Source organism: Scleropages formosus, chromosome 13 (assembly GCF_900964775.1).
Source record: "Scleropages formosus chromosome 13, fSclFor1.1, whole genome shotgun sequence".
NCBI classification, from domain to species: Eukaryota; Metazoa; Chordata; class Actinopteri; order Osteoglossiformes; family Osteoglossidae; genus Scleropages; species Scleropages formosus.
In genome coordinates, this window is record NC_041818.1 from 25068244 (window position 1) to 25094439 (window position 26196).

Here is a 26196-nt window from a genome sequence, read left to right on the forward strand (position 1 = left end):
CGTGGAGTGTGTGAGGGTTGCCGAGAGATTCTGCAAGGCTGTGGCCCCACCCCTTCGTCGCAAAGAATGCTGGGAACGCAGGTCTCCGGACAGACGCCCCCCCTACACAAATAACTGTTATATTTGGTCAAACCTGTTCGGCATCAGCGACTGATAGGAGCTTTGTTGTTCCACGCCTCTAGGGGCCTTTGTACCCTGGGATGTGACATTGTGAAGGGGGTGTGTTCACTACCTGAGCCACTCCTCACTCCCCTGCACCGCCCCCCCCCCCCCCCGAAGACTGACATGATTCCCAGCCACTGAAACAGCAGCATAACCCATCGCCAGCACCGATACCGAGCGAGCGTCTGCGGTGGCGCTATGGTTGAGATGACAGTTGCAACGTGGGAAGCGTGCACCTGTGGTAAACGCTGAACCTGCCGCCAGATGACCGAGGCACCGGCACACTTTTCTTGCCAAGTATTTCAGGAGGACGGACCACCTGGAGGAAAAGGCTCCTGGTTTCCCTGGTTTTGCTGAGGTCCTGCATCGTTGAGCAAAGGCCAGTGTGTGAGGTGCGTGTGAGCAGAGTATGAACTGTGTGTGAGCAGTGTGTGACTGTGTAGAAACCCTCCTGCTGAGTAACGCAGGACTCCGTGGGTGAGGCTTGAAGCCACTTGGACCCCCGGACTCTGTACCTGGGTGCACCCAACGATGCGTGTTTGCGTTCGCGCACGCACACGCACACACACTGTAGAGTCACCCCAGCTAAACCAGCACCTCACGCCAGCAGCAGAAAAAGAAAACATTTTTCCTTTTCGGATTTTTGCTTTTTCAAAACAATCTGCGCTCGTTCAGCTCACATTCTGTGTACAAACGAAAGAGGTGGAGAAACAGTTCACATCCTGTAGAGCGAAGAAACAAAGTAAAATACCTTCACTTCATTTATACAGAACCTATAAATTAGCGAGGAGACGAGAGCCAAGGAGAGAAAGCGGCTGTAGGGACGAAGCCGGCCGAGGACCCTGATCGTCTCTCCCTGCCTCGATGATCCTGAGCCGCCACCGAGTGGGATGGGGGGGTTTGCTCAAATCCCTGTTTCCTTGTCCCTGCCCCCCCAGGCCCCGCCCCTACGCGGTCTTGATGCCCTCAAAGCCGCAGAACTTCCACCTCTTTTCCAAACTTGCTCCCACGCCCGTCAGCTCCTGGCGGAAGGTGCAGGGCAGTCGGCCCAGCAGGGCCTCCACCTCCGGGGGCCCGATCTGCACCGGGGGGGGGCAGAACACAGGCAGAGGTCAGTACAAGACAGGGGCAACGTGCAACACAAGTGGCTTCCAGACCTACAGGACTGGTGTCATACCTCACTTGTGTTACGGTACAGAACAGTAAAATGGACACAGACGGTGTGAATGTCCACAACACCTCAATCACACAGTAACACTGTTTCATAGCACTAGATGGTGCAGGAGGATGTAGGTTCAATCCCCAATCAATCTGTTTGCATGTTCTCCCCGTGTCTGAGTGGGTTTCCTCTGGGTGCTCTGGTTTCCTCCCACAGTCCAAAAACATGCTGTTCAGGTTCATCCATAGTGTGTGTGTGACAGGGAGAAAGTGTGTTCCACTGATGTTTGGATGAGTGACCCATTGTAAGTAGTATATCTAGCAGTGTAAGTCACCTTGGGTAAATAAAGTGTGGGCTGACAACACTACATAGTGTTTGCTGGAAGTCACTTTGGAGAAAAACATCTGATAAATGAAGTAATGTAAATGTAGGTGAGTGTAGTGCCCCCCAGTGGCAGGGCAGCAATGAGCACAGGAGGCACAGGGGGGCCTGTCCTCACAGCAGGTCTCTGTCTGCAAAGAACTGTGTGCAAGAGGTGAGAGCAGCCAACCTCGAGAACATTCTGGGGTCTCTATGGTTCCATACCCCGCCCTCACATTCCCCCCCCACTCAGTGTCCCGCCCATACGGAACCATCTCGTCGTCTGTGTGAGAGCACAGGGAGGCTCCGTACCTACCTTGGTGTCGAGGCGCTGCAGATAAGAGCAGATGTACTCGATGCTGGCGCCAAACGGGTGCACGTGCAGGAATGTTGAGATGATGCCTAAAGGAGACATGAGAACAAGGCTTTGTGGGATATGTCACGGCAGAGGTGCTAAAGGAAGTGCGTGGGATGTCCGGCTCGTCTGCTCTGGGCCCTCGAAGGTTCTGCCGCTAACAGAGAGCGAGAACTTCATCGCTGCTTGCTCTGCTCATCAGCAAACGGTACTAATGGACTAATGGAGACATGTCTTGCAGCAGCTGTGGTTACAGGTCCAGGAGGCAGAGCGTACCAGGACCCCCAGGGCCTCTGCTCCTGCTGGGCTCCAGAGCGCATCACACCACGCCCTGCCATCCAGAGTTACGCCTGCGCTTGTGGTTCAGCAGCGGTCGGGTGGCAGCGACCAGGACCCAGGTGACAAAGTATGGTCATGTTGAAGGACCAAAGATCCTGCACACATTTCAGTTCAGGGGAAAGATCAGCAGCAGGAGGTGGGACTCACAGGCGAGAGGCTCCTTCAACTGAAAGGCAATGGCTCTCACCGCTACGCCCCCTGCCGGCTCACAGTGATATACATGCGTTTAGGTAGTGTTATCCGGTACTTTGCAATAGCGTGTGTGCTGAAGAGTGTGACGATGCTAAGATGGAGTGTGTGTTAGCCACACCTCCAGCACTGTCGGACTGGGCCTCCGGCGCACTGTGAAGGAGAAGCCCCATTAGTCACCTAAGTGGCACAGCACCATCGCAGGGATCCTTCCGCTGTGGAATTACCCGACGCCATAGCAGTCTCTCTCTCTCTCTCTCTGTGTGTGTGTGTGTGTGTGTGTGTGTGTGTGTGTGTGTGTGTGTGTGTGTGTGTGTGTGTGTGTGTGTGTGCGCGTGTGCGCGCGCACGCGTGTCTTTCTGACGCCCTGCTGAGCACTGGGGGGGTGGGGCGCGTTAGGACAGCGCGTTGACAGTGTACACACACCCTGCGGTTTGCTGCCTGGGTGTGAGGGCTGACCCCTCACCCTGCATGAACAATCTGTGGCCGAGAGCTATTGCCGGCATGGCGGGGGGGTGCGCAGGTGCTGGGGGGAATCAAACAGCCGAAACCCTGCTGTTAAGATGAAGGTGATGAAGGACCTGAGCTGGCAGCCAATCAACACTGAAGTAGCAGGAGGAGGGCCCACCGATGGGGCGGCTCTGTCTGCCTGTACACTTACATCCTGGGGATGTCAAATGGCACAGCGTGACCCCCTGACCTTTAACCCCACCTACCGACAAGCAGAGCCTCCCTCTCAGACTTGACTGGGCTGGGGGGGCTCTTCTCAGGGGCGTTCTCCTTCTCCTGGCTGCAGGAGACCACGGCTAAGGCGGCCCCGTCCTGTCGGAGGAGGAGAAAGTACCAGAGAATGTCAGAGGTGCGAAAGCACAGGCATTGCACCCCTCAGTTAAAAATGTGCACGCTCGCACACACACACACACACACACACACACACACGCGCACAAACACACACACACACACACACACACACACACACACACACACACACACAGAGGCAATGGTGACATCACAGACCCAGGGGGGCAGCAGGGGGAGGAACAGAAGCAGCCAGGTGATGTGTGTAGCGGTGGGAGGCAGGTGGTGTATGTATATATATATGTATGTGTGTGTGCGCGCACCCCTCTGTCACTGGGAGAGGTTATCTTAGGTTGGGGCAGGTGTGAGGAGGAGTTTCTACTCACGCTGCTCTGATTAGCGCCCTCCTCCGTCTCCCTGTCCAGTGCCTCGGCCGCCTCCAACTGCAGCCAACAGGAGAGTCGTTCGTGAGACACAAGGGACGGATGAACAGACAGACAGACACACACACACACCTGCGGTTGACTGACAGCACAAAGACGAAATCACACAGACCAGCAGAAGCAGAAAGGGGGACCTCGGCGACGTTCACACACACACACACACACACACACACACACACACACACACACACACTCGTGACAGATGTGGGGAACAGCGACCGCGGCGTCACACCTTCCCTGATATTCGCACAGCACCTTCCTACGGAGATGCCCCTCGAACCGTGGATGCACAGCGGCACAAACAGCGTCTCCCTTGATTCCTGGCAGGTGACGGGTGGGACGGCAAACCAGGTGACCCCCCCCCCCCACCCCAACCGGTTTAGAGGACAAGGTGCGAACGATGAATGACTCGTCATCAGGATCTTTTTAATAGGATGACATCAGTGGAGACCTGAAGACGACTGATGGCAGGAGACAAGCGAGAGACATAGCACATGCTGTCTATCTCTCTCTCTCACACACACACACACACGCCCGTCTAATTGATTTCCTTCTCCTGCATTAACTCGACTGTCACAGGCCATTTACGTACGCAGTCCTGCACACTGGGAATTATACTCACACTTATATATCCGGATTATTTATACACGCCACAGAAAATAATTTAATTTCCATTTTGTCAACGTCATCTTGCCTGAGCCAAGTATCACCAGTAACCATGACATCCGAGGCAATGACTGGAGACGGTCGGGATGACGTGGGGGAGGGGGGGAGGTCCCGGAGCAAGATGACGCCGATGAGGACGTCTCCTGGAGCCGGGCGACACGCCTCCCCGCCAGCGCCACCAATTAAAGGCCGTTATCTCAAAGCGACATGTTCCGCTGTCCACGTGCGCCTCCTCCAAAGAGACAGACCCCCCGCGGACGGAGGCGCGCAAACACACCTAATGGGAAGAGACTGCTGCTGGCTGGCGGCGCTTGCCCTGTCACGCCGAAACGCCATTAGTTTTCATTAGCGTCTGCCGCAGCCGCGAGGTGTCTTAACCGTTTTGGGCAAGGTGGAGCAGAGGCCACGGGGCGAGGGAGCGGTGCGAAGCCAAGCAGGCGTCATAGCCGCAGAAGATGAGGTCGCTGGTCTTTCTAACGGACACTCAGAAGAGGCGACGGAATTGTTATGAAACCTTATAAAGAAGCAGAAGAATTAGTGGTGAAACACGGTACCGGCACAGTACCAGTTTCACTTAATTTCATTTGAATTAGAGCACCAATCGGGTCCAGCCAATCCATTCCGGGGCCTCGGAATGACGACCGGCGCGCTTCCCTTACTGGAGCTTCCTTCATCGGTCCTCCTGCCGCTTCCGGCTGCCCGAACCCAAAGCTCTCAAGGGGCCCGTGTTCCGGGAGCGATGGGGAACGAGTGCACGACACACACTCGAGCTGACAGCCGCGTCATCAATCACCATTAATATTTATACGCAAAGCAAATGTTCCTATCTATTTCTTTCATGTTATCTATTTTTTATACGCTCATATTTAAACTTCTTCCATTTGCTCCGCCAGATTTTCACCAAAGCAAATTGTCTACGCAGAGGAACCGCGGTACAATACCCTGCTGGGGATTCGAACCCATGACTCTTCTCTGTCTCCATGAAAGCGGAGCCACTGGTTCAGTGCTCTGCTGTTACATTAAGGAGACAGACGGTGGCGCTGTCAGGGTTGAGCAGAACAGTGCATGTAGGGATTCACAGTCATCCCCTTTGGAGTGCGTGTGTGTGTGTGTGCATGCACGAGTGCAGTCTTCGCCAAAATGTGTCTGAATAAGAACGACGGCAGGCTGGGGCCTCTGGGATCATGTGGGCGCCGCATGGAGCTGCTCTCGTGTCTCAGGTGAACGTCTGCGGCACCAACAGTAAACAAAACGCGACGACAGTTCGCGCGAGGTCACACACACCACAGGAGAAACACGTTACGTTAATACATTTACATTGATACTTAAAGCAAACGGACTGTCAACAACCATGTTCACCGTATGAATATTTACAGATGTAATGGGGGAGGGGCTACCTCTGACGCTGAATATGTAATGGCGTATCAGGGAGGAGCTACACTGACACCAAATGTGTACGGTGTGTGGGGGGAGGGGTCACAGCGACACACACCGTGTTTGCATTCGCCAGGGGAAACGCCAGGACTCGCTCCTGCAGACTGTGCACCTGACTTTCCAGCTGCTGCTTCTCCTCACTGCTCTTCTCCAGCTCCACCTCCCGCTGCTTCAGCTCCTCGCGCAGCTTCAGCAGTTGCTGCAGAGACCGAGAGGGTGGAAGGGAACGTATGAGTGAGGAGCCCCTGAGAACTTCCCCCAACACAGAGCCTGATTTTGAATCCCTGCGGCACCTTTGACCTGCCGTCCATCGTGTACGACACCTCGGCCGTGAGCTGCAGCTGTTTTTATCCCATAGAAACCCTCTCTTTGCTTCCGTACCTCAGTCATTGCCCAACCCAGGGTCTCGGATTAGGATGACCGCCTCCCCCGCCTACAAGAGCGACCCCTCACTGGACGACTGACTCTGCCCTCCCGGGTTGACAGTTGGACTTCCTTCTCCCCATGTTACCAAACTTCCTCTGGAGTCGAGGGCCCGCAGTCCGAGGGAGATGATGCCACAGAGGGGGAGATCCGTATGATCCACAGGCACCACGCGTCCGTGTCCCCAGACACCCCTGCAGACACTCCGGCTTGGCAACACGGCGCAGACCTTCCACGCTGAGCGGCGGCTTCATTACGCCGGCAGGATGCGGCCGATGTTTATCTGTAGCTGTCTGCTTAGGAGTTCCGTGGCGGGTGACATCAAATATTCAGAGAGCTGTTATCTATCGCAGCCTCCGCTACCTGGTTGGGTACCCTTTTTGCTGCTATTTAAGTCGTGCCCTCCATGAATAAATCACACGCAGCCTCGCCGAGCACCTGGCATCCTCACGGAACCGCCATGGGGAGGGGAGAGGGGAACCACGCATACTCAGACCGCACCCTTCTGGTGGAGGAGCGACCAACCGGTGGAACAGTCCAAACGGCCTTTTCCCGACAGGGCACCACCTCTGGGTATGAGCTGGATTGACAGAAGGGCCCGAAGTGTCATTTGCCCAGGAAGAAGGTCCCGCGATATGTTACCGGTGCAGCTGGGTAGCGCGTGTGCCAGGAAACAGGCGTGGAGGACGTGCAGGGATTATTTACGCAAAACCCTGCAGTAAAAAATGGCACGAGACAGACCTGCTGGCCCGCCGTCATGTGTCACCTGCTTTTCTTTGACTTGCCGAGCGATTAATTAGCACTCTGTAGCAGGGGTCTCGAACCTGCAGAGCCCTTTGTCTCCCAGCTTTTCACCAGCTTAATGAACACAATCTTTTAATCCTGTTTTTCAATCATAATTTTTGATCTTGGCTTTCAGCTCAGATTTCAGGGAAACAATTACACGTGCAACTATTAAACCGTCCATGGTCAGGAAGGTCTGCAGGCAACAGCGATGGGAAGAGCTGAGGGACGAGGGCTGGGGGCCGGCGGCTGATCGCAGCGCCTTCCGTGGGGCCCTGTATCCGGGCAGTATCAGAGAGCCGTTTCCATGGTAACTGCAATGGCGATGGCAGTGGGGATACGGGATCCCTGGGGCCCGAGAACAGTAAGAGCAGCAGGTAGATGGACAGTTCTTCCACCAAAGAGTCTGCAGCAGAGCTCTGTGCTCCCCGGCCGACTCCTGACACCGAGAGGAAAAAACACCACATCCTCAAAGCGCTGTTTGAAAGTATCCCAGAAAGGCCACTAGGGTTAGAGGAAAGAGCGGGGCTGACATGGCCATGTAGTCGAGGTCACGAGGCAATATCAAATTACAGGTGTCAGTTTTTTTTGGTCAGGGACCGCAATCACTGCTGTGAATGGGTTTGAGGACGGCACACATAGGGGACATACGGATTCCTTAAATGTCTAAAGAGAAAAATTACTATATATTTAATTGTCTTCTATTTCGGTGCAACGTGTGTTCAAGTGCATCTGACTAACTGCATCATCGAACGAATCAATAAAATCGATAGTATTTATTGTAAGTACAGTATGTGTCAATGTTACAAATGTTCTCCCTCGGGCCATAGGTTGCCCACCCCTGCTCCAGATGAAGTGACACGGAAGACCTGATGAGCGTTAGGTGCATGACGGGGGGCGGCGCGCCCCTTGCGGATTAACTGTCGGGAGGGTGCGTGCGACGGCGGACCTTTTGCATGCCCTGCAGTGCCTGCTGCAGGAAGCTGAGCTGCTGCTGCCGCGTGGCCTCCTCCTCGGTGCGTGGCGCCTGCGACACGGCCTTGCCCTGCTCCTGCTTCAGTAGCTCCACCTCATTGCGGTAGGCGTCCAGCTGGCAGCGCAGGCTGTCGTTCTCCTCCTTCAGGGCCTCGACCTGTGCTGCCGGGCCTGGACGAAGGGGGAAGGGTGAAGGCAGGGAGAGACAATAAGGGTGCAATTGAAGAGAAGAGAATGCAATCCATTCAGAGGTCTGATGATCCCAATAACAACAACAATAGTAACAACAATAAACGGGATTATTCCTGAGCAGGGTTATGTTGCATGTTTTGTTTACGCAACACTTGTATCACACTGGCCTCCTTTTTGTGTGAATCACATATTTTTGTTCAAACGCCTCGGCTGCGTAAACACCTCCATGAAGCCACTGATGCCTGCTCAACTGAACCGAGGCTCAGGAATATAGGCCAGGGTACGAGAGACAGATTTAGACCACAAAACCTCAGCTGGCACGCAGACAGGGGTGTCGGGAAGACATGGAAGAGCAAAGGAGCGACTGTCGTCACTTAACCTAAATAAACAGACGAAAGATGCTCAAAAATGGAGGCCATTGATGCGGCGTCTCCCAGCATCGTCATTGTCGTCGCCCCCACCCCCCGCCCAAGGCTCCGCGAGGGAGCAGATAAAGGGTGTTAATGCTCATCGCTCCCTGTTTCCTACAAGAACACATATTAGCCTAATTACAGGGGCTCTAATAAAGAGACGTTAATTAAAAAGTTCGCTCAATGGGCCAAGTGCGTTGTTATCAAATACCGGTAATTAAACTGTGGCCAATATGGCCCTTCTCCCTCGCCTCACTAACCAGCCCGTCGGGCCACAGGCAGACAGCCGTGTGACGCTACACTAAATAGGAGCGCCCATCCGAAGTGTGCCCTCGGAGGCGATTGTAGGTAGGTTGCCTCTGCCGCCAGAGGGCTGAAGTCGCTGGGTGTCGAACAGCAGGCGCTGTGGCAACAGCCTCAAAGCGCAACGCCAGACACCTGTGTGCCGCTCTCGGCTGAAAAAAGCGATAAAAGGCAGTAAAACATGATAAAAAACAAGCCCCCCCGCCACCTTGCAAAAGTTGTTATGAAACCCAGCAGGTGTAAAATATTTGCTAAAATAAATATTTATCCTGCCGCGTGACATCTGTGACACACCAACCGATGATATCTGGTCTTGGTGACGAAGCCTTCCAAGCAGATGATTTTTTTATTATCTTTTTAAATAACTGCGGTTAGAAATGAAATAGAGAGGGAATGAGAGTGTGGTAAACTAATGATTTAATTTGCATGCATTTCCATATTAACAAGGACGATTGTCACATGTGAGAAGCTGAAGGACGCTTAATGCCCAGTCCCTGAGAGCAGCTGTCGCTGTGTCCTGCTCCCGGAACCCGACTCAGCAGCGCTAACCCGCCCCAGTTACTCCACCAAGAGATGGAAACAGGTGGATTTGTCCTTTTTTTTTTTATTTTATTTTACCGCATTCAAATGACTTTCGGTGATGTGCCTGCTAGCACTAAGGCGATGGTGCCCGACGTCCAGAAAGCTCTTGTGAAGAACTAGGCTGAAGGGCTGTCGACAACAGGCAAAATGAGAAACACTGGCGGACGAGCCAATTAAAACACTCTCCACTGGTACTATTGACTTACTCTGTTAAGTCCTTGAGAGGATGTGGCGAATGATCCACGGCTTCCTCTAATTCTGCGATATTACACCGGCGCAGGGGGAATTAGCAAAGCCACTTAATTGGAAATACATCTGATCTATGGTGAGCTTCATGCGTCCTCTGGAAATAAGAAACCGACCGACTGATTTCCCACAGGGCACTTCTTCACATGCAGCCAGTGAGTTCTGTTGTGGCAGAGCCACACGCAGTGTACTGTGTGCGCGTGCGCACAAAAGACACGTCGCTGTCATACCCGAGTCGTCGGAGTCCTTGCTCTCCGGAGCGTCCTCCATGTCATCGTCCGACATCTCCATCTCCTCCTCCCGACGGATGCCCATCAGCTCCTCGTTGTGGATGTTCCGGATCTCCTGCAGGGGGCGACAGGGGGGTGGCAAGTGGGGATGAAGCTTCTGCGATGCACAGACGGCCTTGGGCCACAGCAATCTCACGTCCCACACTTGAGGGATAAAGTCTTTGGTGAAGACGAGGAGAGGGCACAGGGTTTGAGGGACAGATGCAGGCAAGTGCTGGCCTTTCTACTCACATCCCGTGGGTCCAACCGGCACCCCGGGTCTGTTATGACTCTCTTGATCTCCTGAGTGCTGGCGGCAGAGACAGGCACACGGCAGAGATGGAGATTTAAGGGGGTGCATGGGGGCGGCTGTGAGCGCTTCGCGCAGATGGGAACAGCTGTCAGAGCCCCAGCTCTAAGGGGGCGAGCGGCATCAGGGAAGAGGGGGTGTGATCGCTGGTTAATGGAGCGAGAGTGAAGTTCAGCCGGGGAAGATGGGGGTTGATGGAGACGCTGTTGCGGTACCATGGGGAGAGGAGCGTTTCCCACGGCAACAAAACACAGGCTTCATGTAAACAGGGCCATCTGCCTGGCGCCCGCAACACGCAATCATACAGCGTATTACAGGGGTCGAACAGGTACTGATACAAACAAGCCCATCTGGCCGGTGAGAGAAGGGAATCACTGCATGAAGGTGTTTCAGCGTGAGTTGGAGCGAGGGGGGGGGGGGGGGGGGGGGGGGGGGGGGGGGAATTGGGGGCGGCTGCACTTTCCTCAGCACGGCCCTCGCAGCCGCAACTTTTAAAAGCCTATGGAATAGTTCTCATCCAGGAAAATTACAGCGCGCTGGAAAAGACAGACCGAGGCGCCAAGGAGCTCGCTCTGCGGGCCGCGGTGTGTCCTACCTACCCAGCCTGCACCTCTCCCAGTAAAGACAGCAACGGTGGTGGTGGTGGTGGTGGTGGGGGGTTACCCTGGTTACTCCACCGCTACTTACCGTAGCCACACGGGCCCCGTGGGACGATCTAACGGACTTACCGAGGAACTGCGTCCGCTGAGCAGACAGTGTGCGCTATGATGAAGTCCCTCCTGCTCTCCTTACCTTGCGCTAACGGGCAGCTCACCGAGGGCCCACCGGGGGTAACGCTGAGCAATTGCAAGCAAACACCCATGTCTCAGACGAGTCAAACAAACTGCGCACCTTCGGCAACCGCAGGACTGCGCGGGTCCAAAGCTTGGTGCTGGCCTGGGGGGGAGGGACGGGCACGCAGTCCGAAGGGAAGCATTACTGCAAAGTGCCCTGTCCTCAGTCCCCCAGATCTCCACAGCTCAGGCCGAAAGGAAACGAAATTGACGGGGAAAAAAATGTGATGCTTCAATTTCACGGGCAGAGAAGGAGGCTGAAAGCACTTGGAGTGCTGAGGATCATAAAAATTAATAAGCCCACTTCACCTGGGTGGGTACAGCTCGGTGGGGGGGGGATGGGGGTAAACTTAAAAAAACAGCAATAATAATGGGAAAAAAACACTGTGCGACAAATATTATGTGAAAATGAAGCCCCTAGAGCCCAGCTAGTGTTGGTAGATGGGTAAAATGGGCACCACCGGACCAGGGTGGGTAGGGGACACTATTGTGGTTTGTGGCTGGGGGGGGTGGGGGTGTCAGCCTAACAAAATTACTGGGGTTAGCAGGGAAAAAGAGACATTATATCCTTTGGAAATAAACAGAAATCAATATCAATAAAGCAAATAGAAGGATATTAGATCCTAGCCCCTCCACGTCTGGTGGTTAACTGTACAATTCTTGTATGTAACGGCTTGTTATTGTGGGACTGTTTGCTCTCCGGCACATTAGCGGGTCGTCATCCAGGTCCCCAGTGGATGGATTGGGACCACAGGGCAGATTCCATCACATTCTGGAGCTTCGCCGCCTCTGCAGCCGAAAACCCTACGGTCGGAGTGGGCCTCGTACCGTGGCCGAGTGCGATTCCAGCTCCAGGACAGCTATTAATTAGGATTCCTAGCACCTCCTGATGAGGAAGAAACGGGGGCGACCCCAAGACCCGGGATCTTGGCAGCACCGCCATCCATGCAATCTGGGTTCTTCATCACAGCGCGAGAAGCAGATTAGGCGGTTAATTACACGGCGGTCGAGGCAGGCCTGTCAACGATGAAGCCGAGTGAATGCCGCTAGAGTGACAATGCGAACGCTACATGCAAACACCCCCGTCATTAAAAAAAAAAAAAAAAAAATCCTCGCTGTAATTAATTTGGTATTTGCGCGATGGAGATAATGGAGGAGTATAAACAAACACTGTCAGGACCCATTAATTAATCAGATTTGCCCCGTTCTGCAGCGATGCGCGAGCAGTAACGCTGCAGTTGCAGTTTGTGTAAAAGCCTGCGATGGGGGTTCATCGGGGTGGGGGTGGGTCCGGGTCCGACACCGCCGGGGCATTGTGGGAGAAAAGCTGCTCCATGACAATAACCAGGCGCCTGCTGTCTGTGGCTTTACCTTTTCTGTCAATTGGTGAGGGTGTCTGTTCAGGGTGAGTTCCCTCTCAGCTGTGTGGGGTCACCTCCTCCCACCCTTCCCCTCCCCCACCTCCCAGACCCCGCCCTTTAGAGAGCACTCCGCTCACCTTCCGTCCTCCCTGCTCGAACTGTAATCACTGCTCTGTCAATAAGAGAAGAGATGAAACTCAAAGGAAATGGGTGTGGGGGTTATGGGAAGGTGGAGGAAGTTGGGGGGGGGGGTGGGAGGAAGGGGCAAGAGTGGGCAGAGTGGGAGGGGAAGGGCTCACACAGTCAACAAAATCACTTTTTACAAAGAAACACAGCATATTCCAATATTTCATATGGGAAACACAAAAGACACAGACAGAAATAGAGAAGGGGAGCGAGAGAGAGAGAGAGAGAGAGACAGAGAGAGCGAACGGCAGAGTACCAACCTCGGCCTGCTTGCGCCACATGTCCAGGTTCTTGCGCTGGGCTTTGGAGAAATGGTCCCATGCTCTTTGTTTGGAAGCAGCGTGGAATACAGACACAATCTGCTCAACTGTGGCGGGGGAGGGGGTGCAGCGCCCATTTGTACCGTCCAGGTGGGGGGGGGAGGGGCAGCGGGAAGAGGCAGAAGGGGGTAAAAAAGTGGAATCAGGCAGGAAGGCAGTCTCATGTTCGCGTTTGTCGCTCTCCTCTCCCCTGTGGGCGGCACAGCGCTGTGATTGGGTGCTGGCTCCGCCTCTGGGCAGGGCTTCATGCCAACTTTCTAGGAGTGGGGGGCAAGGAGCGTACAGCCCCGCCCTAGAGACGGACCCCCCACAGCGGAACACCCAAGACGGGGCTGTGCACTGCATGAAAACTGGGGAGCAAAGTCAAGATAAGCCAGCCCCGCCCCTCCTGCCCCCAGCCCCCACCCCCACCCCCCGCTGAGTAAGAAAAGCCACCTGTTCCATCATCACTGCAGCATCTGACTGGAACAGAGTGTCGGAGCATTCCATGGTCAGCAAATCGCTTCCACCTGCCTGCATACACTCACCTACCCCCCCCCCCACCACCCCCATCCACCAGTCTAGGGCAGGGTTTACACCCATTTCCTGTTCTGCAGCTATCACCTGCTGCATTGCAATATGTGTTGAAGACACCTGCCATCACCCAAAACCCCAAGGAGCAGAGAACAGGCTTCACCTCACCCCTGAAGGTCTGCTCAAGTGAATTCTTGGAACACATTCATTTAAAAGTGGAAAAATGTGTTCTTGATCCTCAAAAAGTTCATCCATTTTCCTACCACACATGTAAAATTTCAGACTATTTATGGATTTATACAGCTGGACAGTTGTGCTGGAGCAATTTAGGGTAAATACCTTGCTCAAGTATGCCACAACTGGAGGTGGGAATCAGACCTGCAACCTTTGGGTCCAGCAGCTCTAACTACTGTCCCTTAAACTGATAGGTAAGGCTTTCCTTTGCCTTTTCTACTTTGATCACTTTCTTTTTTTGCTTTTGGGTTCATTATTATTGTACATAATTGCATATAAGAGATTAAGATAAGATTTCTGATAAATGCTTGTGAATGGAATAATGAGTGCGATGTTCTACAATGACTACAGTGACTAATGATTACGACAAGAAGCCACGCTAAATACTGGGGGTGTAGTGCTGAAATTGTTGCTGTGCTCGATGTCACCAAGGCTCACATTTTGAACGGACATTTCTGCTCTTATAAGGCCTTCCTTATTTTATGGCACAAATTACATTTGCTCTTAAGTCCAAACTCTCATAAAATGAACCACTGGTACACAAGGGCAGCCTGTACTGGTTTCAAACCTCCAGTTGCAAATTTAAATCCCAAGGGGAGATTAGTGATCACACACTTCAGCTATTTCAACAAGGTATTTAACCTTAACTGATTCTGTGCTATAACCAGGTGTAAAGATGTGCGTGAAAATCCCCAAGGAAACAAAGCGTATAAAAAGGAAATCAAGTGTGATGTTCAGAGAGGAGTCAAGCAGCTTTCAGCACCTGTGTGTGGAGACGCCTGGCGATGCGTGCTTCTGCCTCAACCACCCAAAATTCTCACCTTCGTCACTGGTCAGGAGCAAAGGCACTGACAGCGAGACAGCTTGTGTGCGGAGTAGACCTAATGAACCGAGAGCGGCTCACCTCATCGCTTTCCACGGGGCAACATATGATCCGTTTAACCCCCTGGAACGCGATTCGTCTTTCGAAGCCAAGATATTAATTAACCCCAAAGAGAAAAAAGACGGCCGGATGCCGACGCCTCATTCAATCCTCACAGCTTTATAGTTCAACACCTGCGTCCCTGGAGACTGTACTTCTTCCGTGAAGGGTTAACAGTACCTATTACACACCTCTGACAGTGAGCACGGTGCGATTACCAGCGCGAACACACTGAGTGAGGATCGTGTGTGTGTGCTTAAGCATGCATGGATGCGTACTGCTTTGCGAGTTGCTGGGATGCGACATGACCTGCGGTCGAAACCTGCCTGTGGAGGAGGCCTCAAGCCTCAGTTGCTAATGCGGGGTGGCAGGAGCTGATGGGGGGGGGGACTTGGTGGTTGGGGAGGGACTCTGGACGTTTACTCAGCATTTCAATGTAAAACCTTACAAGAGCAGGTCATCGGAGACATTCTTTACGTGGAGTAAAATCTTATAAATAAAACATAGTGAGTTACACTCATACACACCTCCAAGCACAGGCCAGAGTGGGTTGGGTGGTGGGTGGGTGGGTGTGAGTGCGTGCGTGCAGTGTTTGGGAACCCAGCTGAACACCTCAAGAGGAGATCTCCACCCACTCAACACTTTGGCACCTCTGACACTCTGGCGTGGGTATGATGGTCAAGCGGGGAACTTCACGTAGGTGAAATATAGCAGGCAATTTGTAAAGTGGCTGCACTTAACTTTTGCACAAGATAAGAGAAACACAGGTCCGTGGTGCGTATACACACACACACATGCAAATATCTGTGTGCACAAGCATGCATGTAACTGTGGATCCAGCACGCGCGCGCAGCAGTGACTCAGACTCGCAAAGTCCCACACGAGGGCCTACGCGGTGGTCCTGAGTGCAAGAATAACGAACTGGAGCCGCGGCGCAGCCCACCCGCGGCGTGACGCGTGCAGATGCCTCCGAACAAGCTGGGCCGGCTGCCTAGTTCGCTCTAACTCTTTTTCGTACCATTTCTCTCCCCTCAAAAGCAGCGAGAGAAGTCTAACCCGGTGGCTCCCTCGCCACGTGAGACATCGGGCCCTAATTCTGGGCCAGCGAAGGGCAGAAAGGATAACAAACCAGACTGTTGGGTGTCTGCGCAGCTTCCTCACAGTGTGTGTATGAGTGCGGCCTGAGCGTATGCTCATCCCAGCTGGCCAAGACCTTTGGGAGCAGCAGGGAACTAAACAGTTAAGGATCTGAAATTGAAACAAAAAGACAGTCAATTCTTGTCTGAGGTGGGGTGAACTTGTGTGTGTGTGTGCGCGTATACTCTTTGCGGGTATAACTGCGCTCGTTCCTGCACGTATCCAAAGTGTCCCACTTGAAAACGCTGCCTTCTGCTGCCATACGACCTCTCTGTCCACCGTGAACGAAGCGTCCCGACACAAATAATCAGAGCCGTCTCTGTTGGCTGCCTTTTGGGTCTCGGAGGACACAAGCAACATAAACAGACGACAACGTGAATAAATAAAAATCTGCAAATATGACCCAGCGCCAGCGTTTTTAATTAGGCCATTTATTATTTGTCAAGGAGAATTATCTCACTGATGAAATGTGTAACCTGATACATTTGGAGTTTCAATAAACACAATGTAATGAGATGAAAAAATCCATCTGGAATAAAAGATGGACAAATTCATGCGATTATGCCGATCAAAGTGCCGATGAATAATTTTTACTGACGTAACCTTGTACAATGGCCTGTCGGGCAGCTGTGCTCCAGAGCTTTTCACAAGACGTACGACGAGGAGGAAGAAACGAGCGCTGCTGCCAGCGTTGCCCGTGTCTCCATCAGCGCCTGCATCTAACCACCACGACGCAGATGATTGTCTCTGGACGTTTAAGAAGGGTGACACCGAACGGTGGTCTGGCCGTGCGAGCACTCTGTCGCCATGCAGGCGGAGACCTATGTCCAGAGGGTCACGTTCTATAACAACGCTGCTGGATCTGCATCTGGAGCGATGTCACGCGTCACCCTGTGTTTGCATGTGTGCTGCCATTCAATGAGACAAGGCTTGCTGAGTAGAGTGTAAGGTCGGAGGCTAGGGGATGTGCCATCCCTGCTCAGCCTGTCAGAGGTGTGCTCTAGTCAGCATTTACCCCTTTCCGTCACCTCCTCGCCACAGCCGCTGCAGCCTGCCTGGTCCTCACTTACGTTGGTCTACGGTCCTCGCATCACCCTCAGGTCAGCTGCCCACACGCTAACAACCTATATTAATGCCTATTGTTAACGCCCCCTGCTTTTCATGCAGCCGAGGGTCACGAGGCTCATGTGTGTTCATTAGCGAAGCGCCCCGATACTCTACCTGTATCCCACCGGCTGCTGTTCAGCCGAAGACTCCTGACGGCGCCTCAAACACTTACCTGCGATTCCCCTTGACAAACCTCTCCCCTCCAGCGTTAGGCTGTCAAACAACGTGTTATCTAGTTATACCCTTAATTTCATGTAAAGAGTTCTGTGAAGGGGGGACATAGGTGAAACGGGGGGCAAGCTGTGCAAAAAAACAAGGCGAGAGCATAAAATCACAACCCCACCTCCGTAGTGTTGCCTGTAGCTGTAGGAGGTGTGAACAGTTTTGATTTTTTTCTTTTTTTTTTTTGCTGGTGCATATAAAAAGGCTCGGAATGAGAATGCAAGTGAAAATGAACTCTCCCTATTTACAGGTTTGGCCTTTTCTCGACCCGAGTCACTCTTGTGTTTGCCTGTTCGCATCGAGGCTCCGCTCATCTGACTCAAAGGGTGTTTTGACATAAACAAAAGTCAAGCGCCGGTCGGGACTTTCTTCCCAAGCGGCATTTGTGTCACAGCTGTGCTTTACAGGAGGAACACTGCAGGGGGCGCTGTAGGGTCTGCTCACTTTGGGCCCACAGAAGGTGGAGTGCAGTATGAAGCTCTGAGCCTCACCGCAGGGTCTCGCCGTAGATGACATCCCAGCAGGGACAGTGAACCCCGGGGACACAGCCTGCAGCTATGTCTTGCCTGCTGGATTGCTCCTCTTTCACTGAGAAAAGTGCCGAGTCCTCAGCATGCACGCGCATTCAGTGTGTGTGTGCGTGTGTGTGTGTGTGCGCGCGCTCTGCTCCCGTAAGTCATCAAATGCACAACTGTGGTCCATGTGAATGTGACGTGCAGGAGTGGGGACGCACAGGAGTCCTGCTGAAGGACGCAAAGACCAAAGACAGGAGGTGTGTTTTGTGTGTTTCGGGGTGTGGGGGGAACTCACATTGCACCAGGATGGCGGCCAGGGCGTTCTTGAACTTCTCCTTGGCCTCCTCCATCTCCTTCTCGTGAGCCGCCTTCTCGTTCATCAGCCGCCGGATGTGGCTGTTGGACGACTGGATCATGGAGTAAAAGTTGTTGGCGTTGCGGCGGTTCACCTCGCCGCGCTCCACCCAGGTGAGGAGCACGCGGATGGCCTCAGGAAACTTGGAGTCGTCTGCGGACGGACGAGCATCCGGTTAGCCGAGACCGATGTGTGTGGGCTCTTGAGCGGAACGGGGTTTTTTGGGACAACTCTGGACGACATGATGAGAGCGGTGAAAAACCGGACAGGAACACAAGGGTGGGGGGCTGATGGGATTAGACCGAAAAGAAGACAGAGAACGACATCATCAACGGTGCCGGGGGACGCGACTGGACGCTGCCTTGAGGGCTGGATCTCCCACGGTGTGTCTCGATGGCACACGCAGAGCTGCCAAGGTGGGCGTGAAGACTGTTTGGCACCAGCAGGGAGAGGAGAAGCAGCTTCCAACAGACCGTCAAACCCAACCCGAGCCTTGGCTCCCCATCTGCTCCCAGTGCCAGCAGGTGAAGGATAAGATCTGGCAAAGCCGCTGTAACTAAGAGCATCCCAAGCGCCCTTGGATGCGGCGGCTAAGGCCGACCATCTGTTTCGGCTATTGCTCGCCCGTTTCGATAGCGTGTGGAAAGCGCCGGTACTCAGGGAGCCGTCGGCTGCAGCTGAGGACAGGAGGGGGGTTGGCTTTGAAGATGCTGTAGGAGGCGCCACTTCCTCCTGCTCCCCTGTTGCATCACTGATCACTCAGTGCACCACAACTCTTTTTTCCCTACGGTGGGGGAGGGGGAGCATTTAGCCCCCACTGCCATGAGCAGTGAGAACACAGTGCTGGAGGACATGTCATTTATTTACAGTACATGGGAGCACAGGAGCCCCGCGGGACTGTCGGGCCACCGGCACTAACAGTCCATCAGCGCTCGGTTGTGCCGTGTGCCTGGTGAATCAGCGTGTTGTGAGCTCTGACCCCTGGGGCTACACATTTATAGGATGTTTTAGCTTCCTGACTTGATGGGATCCTGGGATGCCGGTGTGCGGCTCCACACACAACCCCATGGACTCCTTATTGACGGACTCCACCCAGCGCTACAGATGAAGACCGTCAACCGCTGATCAAACGTCCTGACAAAACTTCCGAGGAACATCTTGCGTCATTTCGCCTCTTCTGATCACCAGCTACTGTTACCCATATCAACTCACTTGGCCAGGAATACCTGCACTGGTCTCTTCTAGTGAAGCTGGAAGTGTCGAAACAGCGACAGCGGTACTTTACGCTCCTTCCCCGAAGACCGCGTTGGCACAGCCGCTGACCCGCAGAGCACGGAGAGCTGGTGACCGTTGCTGAGGAAGCACACTCTCGAGTGTTTCAGGGACTGTCAATGTCTGTGTACTGCTCCCCCACCCTGTCCTCCGGGGCCCAGTGTGAGGTCACTCGTCACTGTAGTCCATCCAGCACATAAATATTTCAGGCCGCTTTGAGGGTAGTTTGTTTAACCCGGCGGAGTGAGGAAGGCCAAGTCGAAACGTGTTCTCTGTCTTTATCTGTCTGTCTCCCGAGCCGCACTGCAGTCCCCGCCCACCTGTGAGCGGCTCGGGATGAGACCCTCCTGCAAACGTGAGATAACTGACAGTCTCAGAGATAGGTGAGTCAGAGAGGCACCTTGATCGCTGTGTGAGACGCACATGGAGGTGGCTGGTGAGATCAGACCTATGGGAGGGGGGGGGGCAGGCCTGACTTCAGATGTGGTGGATCACAGCTGGTATAGTCTGAGGGCAGAGCTGAGTGTACATGTGGTACTGGGGGGGGGGGGTGGGACAGGGGTAACAGGAAGTACGTGGGGAGCTCAGGGAGGACAAAAGACCCACCTTTGAGCTTCTCGCCCAGCTGGCTGCACTCGTGCTCCGAGAAATGGACGATGGGGGGCGGTGAGGGCGGCCGCAAACGGTCCTCCTCAATGCGGCGGCGGTGGCGCTCCTCACGGGCCAGCATGCGCTGCCGGCACTCCCACTCGTAGAGGTCGTCCCGCGCCTGGGCGAAGTCCACGTGCAAGCGGCCCGTGTCTTTCTTGTCGGTGCTGGAGCCCAGCCGGATCCGGTACCCTGAGCGGTGGAACGGTGCCGGGGATGAGGAGGACAAGCGGCAGAGGAGCGGAAACGGAGGCGGAAGACAGGAAGAAGCAGCTGGAGGAACCCCCAAGGGGCACCGGCTGTTCTTCCCATTTACAGGACACACAACAGGCGGCCGTCGCAGTTTACAGAGGAGGCCTCCTGGGAATCGGCTTAGGGATTACACACACACTGCACAGGGCCACGTTTCCCGTGCTTTTACACCGGCTAATCTGCCATTTAAGTGCCACAACACACAGGCGCACTTCCTGGGAGCTTCTAATGTGATAAACCATAATGTGACTCCCTCCTTCTCAAATGCACATTGTTCTCTGTTCAGTTTCATTTTCCCACCTACAGCGAGCTCCAGCAAATAAGCTCTCGTTTTAATTTGCATGTAAAATGTTTTTTTTTTTTTTTTTAAAGCAGCGTCTTCAAGAAACGAGAGGCTCTTCCGAAAATGAGCGTAATCTCGAAAGAGCAACGCTGTGTGACAGAGGCGCGAGGTGCAAGAGCGTGCAGCCCCCGGCAGAGATGCCTAGGGGGCACCTGGTGGCGCAGCGGTCTCATCGTCTTGCCCATTGAGGGCGTCCTCCTCGCACCGCCTGTCAGCTCTCATTGAGGACCAGCATCTCCATTTTCGGGGCTCACTCGTGGGGAAATGATACGTCCATCTCCGTCGCCTCCGGACCCGTCCCCCGACACCTCTTTATGTTTCGATGGGTTTATGTTGCTGTCGCGGCCGCATTAGCGTCTCGCGCGCTTTGGGCCCCTTTAGGAATAACAACGCGACCCTGTGACGCACGCGGCGGGAAGAAGTCGCGCCAGCTAATTATCCCTCCGGCACAGAACAGCATCCCCCTCCCCTGTCTTTTCATGTCCCCTTGCCAATCAATTTCCAAGCATCCCATAGCAAAATCATGCCTAAGTGTTGACATTTTTAATGAGCGGGAAAACATGTTAATGCCCTGAGCGAGCGAAGGGAGTCACTGTGTGTCCCTCCCTGGCTTAGGCCTTCACTCACTGCTCTGCCTGGTCCTTTCACTTAAGCAGCAGTTTGAGTGTGGGAGGGTGGAAGTGGCAGTGGGGGGGTTCCTCCTCGGCTCTGAAGCCCCTAGATGTGGTTAAATATTTCATTGGTGCATTTCGGGTGCAGAATAAACGGGGTTATTTATGGACGAGCTCGTGAGGTCCCATCACAAGCTTCTCTAATATATGAGCCATTGCTGCAGAGCCACTCGCTCAGGAGCCGGTAAATAAGAGCCATAGCGCTACGGGAGCCGCCGGCCACTTTAATGCGCTTTGAGGAGCACGGATATACATTCCTGCTGTTTGCACACAAAGCGAGATTTAGGGGCTGGTTGTGGACGACGACTGGTAGACGGTGATAAGATGAGAGGCACGGCCATGGTCACGTGACCTGCGTTAAGGGGCTCTAACGGTCCTCTACAAACCCTAATTGGGTTTGAGTGCTACTCAGAGCGGACCTAAGCGTGGCGCAGAACGGCACATTCCCTGGCCCACCTCTGGCCACACTGCTTACGAGAAGGATGGGGTTGGGAACGTACTGCTCGGAAGAAGAAGAGAGCAGGCGCACCGAGGCCTGCTGGGAAACGTACCGGACAGGAAGAGGGCCTTGTCCACCATGTACTCCTCGGCAAAGCGGATGTGACAGAAGTTCTTCTTGCTTTTGCGGATGGCAGCAATCTCACCGCACTGCTCAAACACCTCCACGATGAGCTGTTCCGTCGCGTTTTCTGGCAGGCCGCCCACGAACACTGTCTTGCAGCCGGGAGGGCGCTCCCTGGTGGCAGGAGGCGGAAGGTCTGTGGGGGAATTGACAGTGAAATCATTATCGTGATTTCCTTCAGTTCTCATCCCAGCTCCTCCTGCTCCATTTCGTGCTCTTTCCGGTTGCCATCAACTCTCTTGGCGCAGAAGGGACCACAGAACCACGACCCAGTGCCAGTGGCCACCAGGAAACTGGCAGACCCCAACACATGAGCGGACAGTTCTGCACAGAGAACATCCTGGTCAATAGCTGTCTCTGGTTCCAATTGGCTGGTGACAGCTAACATCCAAGCTTATAACATGAGCCGAAGGAACCTGGCCACACTAGCAAGAGGCCCTTTAGCCGCGGGGACTGGACCCCCCCCAAATCTTAGACGTCTCCTTTCCGATTCGCTAGTGGACACCCACTGACAGGACTGTGCTATCCCTGTCTGGAGGTTTGACGGCGCCTGTCGCTAAAAGGGCGCGACGCCGAGTGTGTCCCAGATGGAAAGGAGGAAACGTGTCAGGCTAATTACCAGCTGCCTGTTCCGTTGTATTAGACAGGGCAAGTTTAGTTCAAAATCACTGTCACCAGCAGCAATTTGCTGCGCTAAATGATACTTTACCTCTTTCTTTCCCTAACAATAATAAAAAAAACTTACTTTTGTTTGTGCTTCATTTAATTAAAAGCTTCTTTGCACTTCAGTTCACATTTTTAGATCTACTAATGAATCGCACCTGGGTGTGACAAATGTCATGCGGTGTGCTAATAAGTAGCATTTCAACGATATTCAATGCTGCGCACAAACCCGTCTCCCCACCAACGGTGCCGCTCAAAGACACGCAACCTGAGAAGTGGCTGAGGGTCGAGAATCTGGGAAAACCAGCTTACTGAGCACTTTGATGCTCTGCAAGGATCTAAAGCCACCTGTATGTTTTGTTCGTGAAAGTTACTATTTATACGCCATTCCTCGTGCTTAAATGACTGTATTCATAAGCGATGACATGTTGTTGCTGTCACTACCTGAACCCTAGGTATATATATGAGACAGTGCTCGCATTGTGAACATATTGCTGGTATGATGCTGGCCCCAAACAGCATGTAAACATGCTGTTCAATTCATCCGTACCGCCACACCGGTGACAGTTAATGCAGAGCTCGGCCGGAGAGGAGCTGATCATCTGTCATGACGACAACAAAGCAGGATCTCAGGGAAGGGACCAAAGAAGAAAACAGACTCTGAATGTAAACAGTTTAAAAACATACATCATCAACGCATTAGTCGTGAAATAGTCATGCTGATTTTTGGCAATGAAAGAACACTGATATATTTTTAAATATATTTTGTGTCTTCCAATATGCAACATTGTGGCAATGTGGGTTACAGAGTGCTGAGTGCAACATTTATACTCAGTGCATTATTATTATTATTTTTTTATTTAGCTGACACTTACAGTGCTACGTTTGTACACTAGGCTACTTACGGTCCTTTATACAATGGTATTTTTTACTCTTATCAGTTGAGGGCATTGACGTTTGCACACAGGTATGTGATCCAGATGACAGTAGTTTTTATTTTTTGACATACATTAGTACGGCATATTGAACAAAGGGGCTAAGTATATGTGAATGTCAACTACATAAGAGTGCACCTAGTAGTGTAGATGTCTGCGGAGCAGGCAACACCGAGTGGCATACATTCATGCATACAGTCACTGGCCACTTTGTTAGGTACATAACTTCTTAAGGCAGCCCGTTGCAGTGAATCAGGTGGTGGTGATTCAGTATATATGTTGTGTATACATATACACACACACACACACACACACACACACACACACACACACACACAACATATATACTGAATACATGTATATATAGATGTTTAATTTACACTAGAATAAGCATTAGAAAAGACAAGATCTGTGATTTAAGTGACTTTGAATGTAGTGTGACTATTGGTGCGAATGTAGCGGATGAAGTATCTCTGAAATAGACAGAATTCTGGGATTCTGCATGTTACAGTGTCTGGAGTTTACAGAGAATGGAGCGATGAACAAACTATGCCATCAGCAGTATTGACATCTTGTTAATGAGAGGTCAGAGGAGAATGGGCAGACTTGTAAAGGACACAAGTGCAAAAAGTTTAGTACAACAGCGGTGCGCAGAAAAGTATTTCAGAGTGTACAACTGTCAAACCTTGAAGTGGATGGGATACAACAGCAGAAGGCCGCACACACAGTGTTCATCGCCTGTGAGCTCAGAAAAAGATGAGGAGGATACAGTGGGCACCCAATTCCCCACAATGGACAACAGGGTCAACTCCCAGTTTCTGTTGCGACATATTGATGGCAACATCAGATGTCAGTGTAAAAAGAATGAACGTTGGGAGTACAGACTGGTGAAGGTACAGGAATGGTGTGTGCAATCTCTGCATGGACCACGAGCCCGGGGGAATGAGCCTAGCACCTCGATGCTAAATTTACATTTCATTCATGCTATTCTGGAGGGACAACAAGCTCCCACCTGGTACTAGCTGGGTGTACCTAAAAAAGTAGCCAGCAAGTGTATACGTTGCTGTGTGTCCGAACAAAGAAGAGTTTAGAGTGGAACCTGGACGCAGCAGATGTAAAGACATAGAGAGCATGACCTGGTCCAGTACCAAGCACAAGCAAAGCAGAGGACTGCATGCAGTAAGGGTGGATATACAAATGTGTTGAGCAGTTAGTCAGTAAAGCAACACGGGTCAAGAGCAGATGACAGCCCATGGTGTTTACATCAACTCTAATGAACTCAGCCACCACCTCTTCCTGGATGAATCAGCTGGAATTCTCTACTGCCTTTATTTAACAGGTAAGATGTTGAGCCAAACAGCAGCTGAAAGAAGGCTGAAGAATTACGAGTAGGAGAAGAGGTTTGTGTGTCTCTACAGAGGGGTGATGCAGGAAAGAGCGGAGACAAGAGGTCAGCACTGGATGTGAAGGTCACTTTCAGAGAGGTCGAGGGCCTGGGGGGGGTCCTGCAAGGCTGGAGCTATATGACAGACACCATCTGTGCATCGCCTTGCTGATGACAGGTACACCTGCGATGGGCGGTGAGTCACTCCCCGGCCCGGCAGGGGAAGTGGCGGTGCGACCGCAGGGTGAGCCGAGACTGTCAGATCGCTCGCTCTGCTCTCTGTGTGTCCCCCGAATCATGAGATGACAGCCGAAGATGGCCTGTCAATATGTGTTTACACAGCCTGCCAGCAGGTCCTGGAGCAGGATGCTCAGAAAAGAGCTAAAGCGAGTGCTGGGCTCTGACACCACGGGCGGATCTGGAGAGTGGCATCATTAAAATGTCCCGTAAAGCAGCTGAACACACGCCTACAGCCCCCCCAACCTTTCCTCACCTCGGTCCCTCCCACTGGTGGCCCATCACTGCGCTCGCTTTTGTTCCACCTCCTTTTCTTTGTTTAACAAAGGTCGTTATTTGAAGAAGTTCACGGATCGCAGGACTAAATGACGCCTGAGTCCCAGGTCGCCCACGATCGCTCTTGTCCCATCGGCTGCGCTTGCGCGGGGCCACTTGAGCGGAGGAGGGAAAAGAGGCCTGCAAACTGACCTCCTGTGTGTGTGTTGGGGGGGGGGGGAGGGGGGTACAAATTAAGCAAAATACACTGTAATATTCCCAGCGGCTATGGTTGATTAAATACAATTGAGGGGCAGAGTGAGGCATGCATGTGCAGCCAGTGAACCGTGAGGATGCATTTCAAAGGTAGGAATGACGATGTTACGGAAAGTTAATAAGAAATGCGGAAGTGTTGCCTTGGCAACGGCCGAGCTGTGACGCGTCTTTCTTGCAGCGATCTGAGGAAGGCGGTACCTTAAGCGGAAGAGGTGTAGGAGGTAGGTGTCAAGAGCAGGGATACTCAAGAGAAGCTGGGAGCCACACAGATGGTACACTGTCCACTGGGGTGTCAGTAAAAGATGCAGAGAAAAATATCTTGTTTGTGGGCCTTGAACACGAAATTGTTCCATTCGAGGAAAAAAAAAAATTGGGGGGGCTAGAACTTTTACTGTATCTCATGTGCAACAAGTCGCTCAGCGTCTAATCTTCTACCATGCATACTATTCTATAGCCTATCGGGTACTACTTAAAACCCTCTGGTCATCTTAATACTGACATTTACTTATTTATAGCAAGAATATTTATTTTATGT

At 52.8% G+C, this 26196-nt stretch overlaps 1 protein-coding gene across 2 annotated transcripts in view; it reads right to left on the reverse strand.

Annotated features, from left to right (window-relative positions):
- Positions 1-274: 274 nt before the first annotated feature.
- The window catches only part of enox2 (ecto-NOX disulfide-thiol exchanger 2), a 64680-nt gene continuing 38758 nt past the window's right edge, over positions 275-26196 (reverse strand). Inside the window, exons 3-13 of one of the 2 annotated variants that reach the window (XM_029257414.1) lie at positions 21841-22047; positions 19982-20215; positions 18044-18256; positions 13039-13145; positions 10050-10164; positions 8061-8257; positions 5964-6104; positions 3749-3805; positions 3281-3386; positions 1998-2083; positions 275-1241 (exon numbers count right to left, since the gene is read on the reverse strand). In XM_029257414.1, the coding sequence (XP_029113247.1) occupies positions 1110-1241; positions 1998-2083; positions 3281-3386; positions 3749-3805; positions 5964-6104; positions 8061-8257; positions 10050-10164; positions 13039-13145; positions 18044-18256; positions 19982-20215; positions 21841-22047 (1595 nt within the window). In that variant the 3' untranslated portion in view covers positions 275-1109. The remainder of the gene's footprint in view (positions 1242-1997; positions 2084-3280; positions 3387-3748; positions 3806-5963; positions 6105-8060; positions 8258-10049; positions 10165-13038; positions 13146-18043; positions 18257-19981; positions 20216-21840; positions 22048-26196) is intronic. The other variant, XM_029257415.1, reaches the window with a different exon arrangement.